Here is a 9,228-nt window from a genome sequence, read left to right on the forward strand (position 1 = left end):
AGCAATGACCTTGTGCTCAATTTCCTGTTTGACAGACGTGAAGGTCTTGGAGTGAGAGCAAACAACAATCATGGGGAATTCTTTGAGTTATGAGTATAGAAAAGGATGAATGAATGGTTACTTTAGACTGCATCCCTGCACTAGTGTTTACTGGGAGACTCAAGAGGGTTACAACCCATTGACTTCTGAGGAGATATGAGTGCCAGATTCTGTTTTGAAAAAAGCAAGCAGCTTTTGAAAATTTTATCTCTAGTGTCTAGAGAAAAAGATTAAGAGCTCTAAGAGTCCTAATTCTTGTAAACTAATGGGAGTTAATAAATTCCATGAAACTGATACTCATTTGTCTTATCCATCATTGTTGTGTAATATGGGGATAGCTGGTTGCCAGTCTGACAAGTGTTATGTAGTGTGGGTTTGTAGCTGAACAACTAATCACTAATTCTGTAAAAATACAGGATTTTGAAAAGCAAGATTTTGTGAGAATTACAAATACTGATTGTGTGTGGTTGTGTTTTTGCTTAGATCCTACACATGTAATGGGTTTGTATCCTGATCTGCTGCCTACTGATTATAGAAAGCAGTTGCAGTATCCCAACCCTTTGCCAGTGCTCTCTGGGGCTGAGCTTGAGAAGGCACACTTAGCACTCATAGACTACCTAACACAAGTAAGTGCCATTACCCATCAACCTTTAGAAAGTGGGTTTTCAGGTTTTCTGGACTTAGAAAAATAGTTATTTTTCTTAATTATGTATGTTGAATTCTTTTAGCTAACTTGTCACATCTAGTGGAGGATACCACCAAAGGCCATTGGCAGTTTTGAAGTCTTACCTGACTTCTTTTATAGTGTAAAAGTTAACATAGATTAACAATGTGCTTGCCTGAAAATGTAAAACTGATGTTTTGGAGATTACCTCTCTAATGGCAGTAAGTAATTATCAATTCTGTACTGCAGTTTCCCTTCTTTTGACAAGAACATACTACAAAGAATACTTGTTCTTAAGCTTTGGCTTGGGAGAAGGTCTGGCAGTGGGTGTAAGAATGCTATTTTAACTATATTTCCAGTTGTTCGAGTCATGTAATTGAGTCATGTAATTGACATATTGAATCTATACTGAGATGCACAATAAGAGAAGTGGTGGGCATGTGTGATGAAAATCATAAGGGTGGTTTAGGTAGGCTGCCTTTTCCTTTCAAGTGATATTGACAGGTAAGTACATGGATTTTCTTTCTTTTTAATCCTATCTTGTGTTTTGCAGAAAAGAAGTCAGCTGGTAAAGAAGCTGAATGACTCGGACCACCAATCTAGCACCTCACCCCTCATGGAGGGAACACCCACAATCAAATCCAAAAAGAAGCTGCTGCAGATAATTGACACCACGCTGCTGAAGTGTTACCTGCATGTGAGTTCCATGCCTGACCTGGACTGTGTCTGTGTGTAAAATGCAGCATCCACTGGGGATTTGGGATGGAGGAATTAGGATAAAGAATAAATTCATTTCAGATTTTACCCTTGATCACTTCATGAGTTAAAAGCTCTCTGTAAATCTTAATTTGGTTTTGGCTTTTTCTTCATTAAGAACACACAGTTTCAGTGGGAAAAGGCCCTTTCAGATTGCAGAGAGAAATAAGTGTATTTTTCATTTAATTAAATCTTCTGCAGCTAACCAGATGAATATTGGAGATCTTTACTCCTGAGGGTGTTTGCTTGGGTTTCCCCCTAGGCTCCTTTAAAGTGGCCTCCAACCTAGGGAGGGAAGTATTACTGATGTATCGGCCACTGGCCACCCTCTGTTCCCCCTGGACATCAAAGTGGAATTGCATGCAACAGGGACACAGTAGAAGACTTACTATCAAATATTTGTTTCCTATGCTATTGACTCTTGTTGCTAACCATAAGCTTGGGGTGTACCCAGTATGTGAATCAAGCACCCAATTCCCCTTCTTCCTTGTAGACAAATGTAGCCCTTGTGGCACCATTGCTACGCTTGGAGAACAATCACTGCCACATTGAAGAGAGTGAACATGTGTTGAAAAAGGCACATAAATACAGTGAACTGATAATACTATATGAGAAGAAGGGGTTGCATGAAAAAGGTAAGTGGAATTGAGGAGTGAATAGAAGCATATGTTTGCATCTTAATTCCTTTCTGGCAGGAACCCATTCATCCATTTTTAAACTTATAGCCAGCATTTGTGAATGGTTGCATAGTGTCAGTCTCGACTGATTGTTTGTTTTTTGTTAAGTCAGCTTGGCATGTGTTCATTCATGTTGGGCCTGGCATATGCCATTGCCTGGACTTTTTTTTGTGCAACAAAGCCTGTGAGCAGGTATGCACAGGCATGTTCCTTCCCAACATACATTTTGTGTTCTGCTGGCATTGTGGGGAGGGCAAAAATATCCTCCCCCCCCCCCAAGTCTTTTGGAAACAGTTTGAGGAAACTTTCTGAAACAAAGATAATTCGTGTGGAACTGACATCTCTGTTTTGCTAAAAGCTTTGCAGGTATTAGTGGATCAGTCAAAGAAAGCCAACTCGCCTTTGAAGGGTCATGAGAGGACAGTGCAATATCTACAGCATTTGGGTAAGTGCAGACCATGAGGATGCTGAGAATTTCCCGTTTAAAGGGACACTTCTTATCTTCTTTCCTTCAGTTTTGTGTATTGCTGTTCTACATTTTTGTAGCTTGTAATGCTAGATGGGATCATTGTCATCTTGTTTGACCTGCATTGCATAGGCCGCAGGACTTCTGTGAATAAAAAAACAATTTAAACTAGTGTCTCTCTTTCAAAAACATCCTGTTTTAATTTTAGAAATTGCTAATGATGCAGAATTCACCACAGACTTGGCTTAGTTGTTCAGAGTTTGTTTGTCCACATTGTTAAAATTTGTGCTTTATTGCTCGTTTTGTATATTGTGAGCTCATACCCATTTGTTCTTGCTGTATGTATATCTGCTAGACTGAAGAACCATTTGTAAAGTATTTCCTATATGTGCATATTGGAGATGTATATCCCTTGATCGCCTTATCCCTTAATAATTTTTCCAGTAAGTTAAGTAAGTTGGGCTCCTGGATCTTTCTTAAAAAATGGTTTACCATTTTGATCATTGTGGTTCTTACCTAAGCCCTGAATCCTGTCCAGTTTTTCAACATCTTTCTTGAAACCTTAGCACCAGAACTGGGCACAGTATTCCTGTAACAGTCACAGCAGAGCCAACTGCAGCAGCAGTGTTAACCACTCTCCCCTTACTCAGTATTTTTCTGTCCAAGGATTACAGTCCTTTTGGCCACAGCATCATTCTGAAAACTTGTGCTCAGCTAATTATGCCCATGACATAATTCTTTTTTTGTTTTGTTTTGTTGTTTTGTTCAGTGTAATACTTTCCCAGGATAGAGGATACCTTTCTATTCCCAGAGGTAATCTTTAGCTGCATCAGTGCATATATTGTTTACCTGTGTCCAGTTTACCCAGTGAATCCAGATGTGCTTTTGTCATCAGCAGCCTGTCTTCCTTACTTACCACTCTTCTAATCTTTCTTCTAGGTCACTTGGTAAATAGTGACAGACCGACAGAGCCTACTGGTACCATGTCTGCTTGGTTCTGAGACAACACTTTTCGACTTCCTAAAGCATTCCTGTAGCAGGCTCAAGGCAATCTGTTCAGTGTTTGCTCTATTGTTCAAACCAGCCTGCTTGTGCTCCTCGGTCTTCTCTTTCTGCCTCCTACTTCTCATCTGCCATGACTTGATCTTTAGGGTTTTTAATAAGGGAGGCTGTCGACAGAGACTGGGTAGTCTAGGTATCTTTTCTCAGGGTGTGATACTCTGGGCTACTCTACTGCCAAATCCTATGGGATGAGACTCCTTTGAGACAACCTCAACTGAGCCTTACAAGCAATAATTGTGACCACCAGCAGCCCTCATAGTCATTTCATAGACATTAGGGCTGGAAGGGACCTTGGAAGATCATCAAGTCCAGCCCTCTGCCCAAAGTCAGCTGGGGTCATAGGATCCCAGCAAGATAAGCATCCAGTTTGCTCTTGAAGGTGTTCAATGTAGGTGCTTGAACCACCTCCGGTGGCAGGCTGTTCCAGACCTTGGGGGCTCGGACAGTAAAGAAATTCTTCCTTATGTCCAGCCTGAAACGGTCTTGTAGTAGTTTGTGACCATTCGACCTTGTCATCCCTTGGGGCGCTCTGGTGAACAAACGTTCCCCCAGATACTGGTGGTCACCCCTGATAAACTTATAGGTGGCCATCAGCTCACCCCTGAGCCTGCGCTTTTCCAGGCTAAAGAGCCCCAGGGCTCTCAGCCTGTCATCGTAGGGTCTGCTTCCCTGACCTCTGATCATGCGCATGGCTCTTCTCTGGACTCTCTCAAGCTTCTCCACATCCTTTTTGAATTGTGGAGCCCAAAACTGGACACAGTACTCCAGCTGCGGCCTCACTAAGGCCGAGTACAGGGGGAGGATGACGTCCTGGGATTTGCTTGAGAAGCATCTATGGATGCAAGCCAGTGTTTTGGTCGCTTTACTAGCCACAGCATCGCACTGCAGGCTCATGTTCATCTTGTGGTCAATGATGACCCCCAAGTCTCTTTCTTCCTTAGTGCTAGCCAACATAGCACTGCCGAGCCTATAAGGATGCTGCGGGTTTTTCTTCCCAAGGTGGAGAATCTTGCATTTATCAGCATTGAACACCATCAGATTCTTGTCCGCCCACTTGCTGAGTCATGTGCATGCCTTGCAGGTGTTAGTTTCATCAGTTACCTGTCTTAGGAGGCACTTTGTCTCAATATACAGTTTGGCCATCCTGGCTTCTGTCCCCTTTCTCTAGCTGGGCTCCTTTAGCTTAGGGCCATAGCACTGGCCCAGAGCTCCAGCCCCTCTCAGACTGTGGGTCTTGGCCCTGTTGTTTGCCCCCTTGAGCTCTGACCCTTGGCCCTCACAGCCCCACATCCTGCCCTAGCAGGTGCCTCGCCTCTGCAGTCACCCCTTACTGCTGCTTCCAGTCTGCTGATTAACTTCAACATGGAAGTAAGCTGTGGCTTTAACAAAAAAAAAAAACCCTTTCCTCACTGGGTAAACACAACATCAAAAGGAAATGAACTACTGCTTTAACAAAAGTCGTCTTACTCCAGGAAAACAGAAATGGCGGGCGAGAGTGAGCCTCTTTGGCATGTGACACCTGATGCCTCCTGAGCTCTCAGCGTAGGGCCTCTGGAAAACTGTTGCCTGTCATACAAAAGCTGCCGTGTGGCTTCCCTTGCCCCCTGAAAAGCCTCTCTGGCTTTGAGCTCATTCTCCCATCGAATTGCCTGTTTCCTCAGCCTGCACAGGGGCTAGGAGCTCTGTGACACAGGTCTTTCCAGTCCAGACCGTTTGTTCCCATGTTTCGATCTCTGTTGCTCTCTCTCTCTCCCCTTGGCTGAGTAACAGATTTAGGGTCCCCTGTTACAATGCCATATTGATTTTTTTTTTTTTAATCTTATTTTTTGTCCAGTGTATTAATTAAGATGTCACATACTATCATGTCAGCCACCTTGCAGAAGTTTAGGTTTACTTGTTTTCTAACATAGAGTCAATACAACTCTTTATCTCACCATTAGCCTGACAAAAACTCTCTTTTATAAATCTATCTTGATTTGGCACTCGCCTGCTGTGATTTGATTGATCAAGTCCTTTATAAATCCTCCTGTACCTTTGCCTGGGAGCACTGACAGGCTTAACTATCCAGGTAATCCGTTTTAGCCATTTGAAGTATTATAATATTTAATTTTCTTCCAAGCCTTTGGAACTTTTTTTCCAGTGCTTCAGGACTTACTGAAAATCAATGATCCATACTGTTCTTCACCCAGCTTCTTTAAAACTTTCAGATACAAATTATTTGAATTGGCTGATTCAAATGTTTTAACTTGGCTTTCTTGAGTTACTGTTGGAATAGAAAGCATTTCTTTGATTCCGTATGATGGCAATATATAATTTGGATTTTCCCCAGATACTGAACAGAAACGTTTACTGCTTCTGCCCTTAGTGTATTGCTGAATCGACCATTACTCTCTCTTAATAGATCAATTCCATTGTTAGATTCCTTTAGTTCCTTACTCTGAAGGACTTTTACTGTTTTGTCCACTGATCTTCTTATCTTTGTACTTCCCTTACCTACTTTTCATAGTTCATAGCTGCTAACTATTTATGTGTCTTCCCTTTACCCATTTTGGGTACTATTTTTTAAAACTACGTTCACTTTCCAGCTAGCAGTGCTGTTTTTAAACAGTTAAGGTTTGGGGGAATCTTGGAAAATTTCCTTGAACTGTACTCAGTTAGTCCTGGCATTTCAGTTTTTGTTTGTTTGCTCTTTTTTGTTTGTTTCTTTCATTCTTTCTCCCAGCTGATATGGTCCATAACTTTCAGTATATTAGACTGGCCCTTTTTAAAGCATCAAATAAATATCATGGGTTTGGGTTCCACACTTCTGTGTAAAGAAAACAATCAAACTAAGCAGACTGAGTTCAGGGAGGGTCTGTGTGTTGTGTTTTACAGAACCTAATACAGTGGATCTGGTTCTTCACTAGGACTTCTAGGTCTTGGGGCAGTGGTTCTCAACCTTTTTGGACTCAAGGCAACCCTCCAATAACTTTTGTGAATGGAGTGGCATGTACAAAAAAAAAAAAAAAATTACGGTGCTTACTAGGGCTGTGCAACGTTTTGGTTGCCGATTTGATTCGGAGAAGAGATTCAGCCTGATTTGGTGGCCGAATCATTGAATCCAAATTGAATTGCCCATTAAAAGCTCTAAATTGATTTGAAGCATCCGAATCGATTCGGAAAAGATTTGGCGATTTCAGAAGGCGGTCTTGCTGCAGGGAAACAAACTGAGAAGGGGCGGAGAGAGGGAAAGACTGCTCTGATATTGACATCTGTAGCTGGCCAGTGATTGATCTTCCCCTGAATTCCCTTCTAATCACAGTGCTGTGGGGCAGGGATGTAGAAACAGCATATAAGGCTCTGTGTGAAGCCTTTCTCTCCTTCTTGTGAGCTGTCTGTCTGGAAGCAACAATGTGTGAGAGGTACTGGCTGCAGTGGCTGGCTTCCTAGTCAGTCTTTTGCTAGTCTCTCTTCTTGGAAAGGATTGGATACACCTTTCCAGTGTATTACAGGTACAAGATATAGTAAGCAGATAGAAGACATTTTATGCACATGTGCACACATGCGCATGTGCCCCTGGAAATGCTAGGACCATGAACCTCCCTGGTGAAAGGCAGGCAGGGGTCACCTGAAAATCTCCAGCCACCGCACACACGCACAGTCCTGGCTAGGGAAAGCCCAGACCTGTCAGATCTTTGAGAGGTGAGTTTAATTGCTTGGGATGCCATCTGCAAAGCATGGGTAGCATTTTGGGGGAGGTACGGAGCTGCAGAATGGATGTCACCCTTAGACATCAGGGGCATAAATGGGTAGCCTCCTGACTGGGTAACATCTGAATCAGTTTTCCATCAAGTCGTGGGAGGTGAAAGAGGGACAGGCAGTTGGCCCAGAATCCGGTGGGCAGGCTGAGATCTAACCAGCATTGGGAAGGCCCCCTGTTACAGGCTACCATCCTTGCTGCGTTCATCCTGTTCTGCCTTAACACACACAAGATGGGCAAGGTTCTTTGGGTCAGTCTGATATCTTTTAGTAGACCAACTGAATAGTTGGAGAAGTATATCTTAGCAAAAACCCTTTGTCAGGCTGAGGAAGCATCTGCAGTTTGTGTGTGTGCTCTTTCTGAATGGAATGAATAGTAAAGAAGCCAGAGGCTGGCATGCGATGCAGGCAAGAAAGCTAGTCAGTGAAAAATGCAAATTGAGGTCTCTGGGAGTGAGACACAAGCTGGGGCTGTCGGGGAAGGGGGATGTAGCAGCCAGGTAAAAGTGGAGAGGTCCCTGGGGAGTCAGATGTTGGGCAGGTTACAGTGTATCATAAATCCAGTGTCTATATTGAGTCCATGAGGTTTTTTTTTTTTTATATCCAATAGATTTACGAAGTGAAGTTTGTAGGCTTGTCTACAAAAAGTGTTCTGTAAATTCCCTTTGAAGGTCAGGACTGGGAGATTGGAGAGAGAGTGGTTTTCGTGTGAGAAATGTGCTCCCACAGGTAATTGAGTGTTCTGGTCTTTAATAGATATCCAGCGTGCATTAATTCTGGTGCGCAGTTATTGTTTGGTCTCTCCTATGTATTTTCCATCAGGGCATTTGGTGCACTGGATGAGTTGTATAACGTTTCTGAAGGTGCAGTTGTAAGTTCCAGGAATGGTGATGGTTCTGTTGTGGGGTGTAGTAATTGTGGGGATACTGGAGATACGTTGGCAAGTTTTGCATTTCTTGTCATGGCATGGTCTGGATCCATTTGGTGTGTTTTGGACTGTAGGAAGTTTGCTTCTCATGATGAGATTAGCGAGGTCTGTAAGGCCTGTGAGCCTCATCTCGGTGCTCGGGAAAATCTTGGAGAGGATCATCAAGAAGCACATCTGTGGGGGGCCTGCAGGGGAGATCATGCTCAGGGGCAATCAGCATGGGTTCATCAAAGGCAGGTCCTGCCTGACCAACCTGATTGCCTTTTATGACCAAGTAACTAAATCCTTGGATGTTGCTGTCACCATGGACGTAGTCTTTCTAGACTTTAAGAAGGCCTTTGACACTGTCTCTCACCCCATCCTCATCAATAAATTAAGTGACTCTGGCATTGATGCCTGCACAGTTGGATGGGTAAAAAATTGGCTGATGGGGTGCACCCAGAGAGTAGTGGTGGACGGGTTTAATAGTTTCATAGTAGCTAGGGTCAGGAGGGACCTGAACAGATCATCTAGCTTGACCCTCTGCCACAGGCAGGAATGAATGCTGGATTCACAAGACCCCAGACAGGTGATCGTCCAACCCCCTCTTGAATTTGCCCAAGGTAGGGGCAAGAACCACTTTCCTGGGAAGTTGGTTCCAGATTTTGGCCACCCTAACTGTAAAATATTGCCTTCTGATCTCTAACCTAAACCTATTCTCCGTCAGCTTATTACCATTGTTCCTTGTCACCCCAAGTGGGGCTGGGGAGAAAAGGGCTGTGCCTATTTGCTGTTGATCTCCCCTGATGAATTTGTAGGGAGCCACCAGGTCCCCCCTCAGCCTCCTCTTGCTGAAGCTGAACAGGTTCAGGTCCCTCAGTCTCTCCTCATAGGGCCTGTCCTGCTGCCCTCTCACCAA

General features: G+C 43.5%; 1 protein-coding gene across 1 annotated transcript in view; it reads left to right on the forward strand.

Annotated features, from left to right (window-relative positions):
* VPS39 (VPS39, HOPS complex subunit) overlaps window positions 1-9,228 on the forward strand; it is a gene marked incomplete at its 5' end in the record, with an annotated part of 43,979 nt that overhangs the window by 17,780 nt on the left and 16,971 nt on the right. Inside the window, 4 exons of the mRNA XM_025216039.1 lie at window positions 523-665; window positions 1,257-1,400; window positions 1,953-2,094; window positions 2,495-2,581. Coding sequence (XP_025071824.1) covers window positions 523-665; window positions 1,257-1,400; window positions 1,953-2,094; window positions 2,495-2,581 — 516 coding nt within the window. The remainder of the gene's footprint in view (window positions 1-522; window positions 666-1,256; window positions 1,401-1,952; window positions 2,095-2,494; window positions 2,582-9,228) is intronic.

Source organism: Alligator sinensis, unplaced genomic scaffold (genome assembly GCF_000455745.1).
Source record: "Alligator sinensis unplaced genomic scaffold, ASM45574v1 scaffold314_1, whole genome shotgun sequence".
NCBI classification, from domain to species: domain Eukaryota; kingdom Metazoa; phylum Chordata; order Crocodylia; family Alligatoridae; genus Alligator; species Alligator sinensis.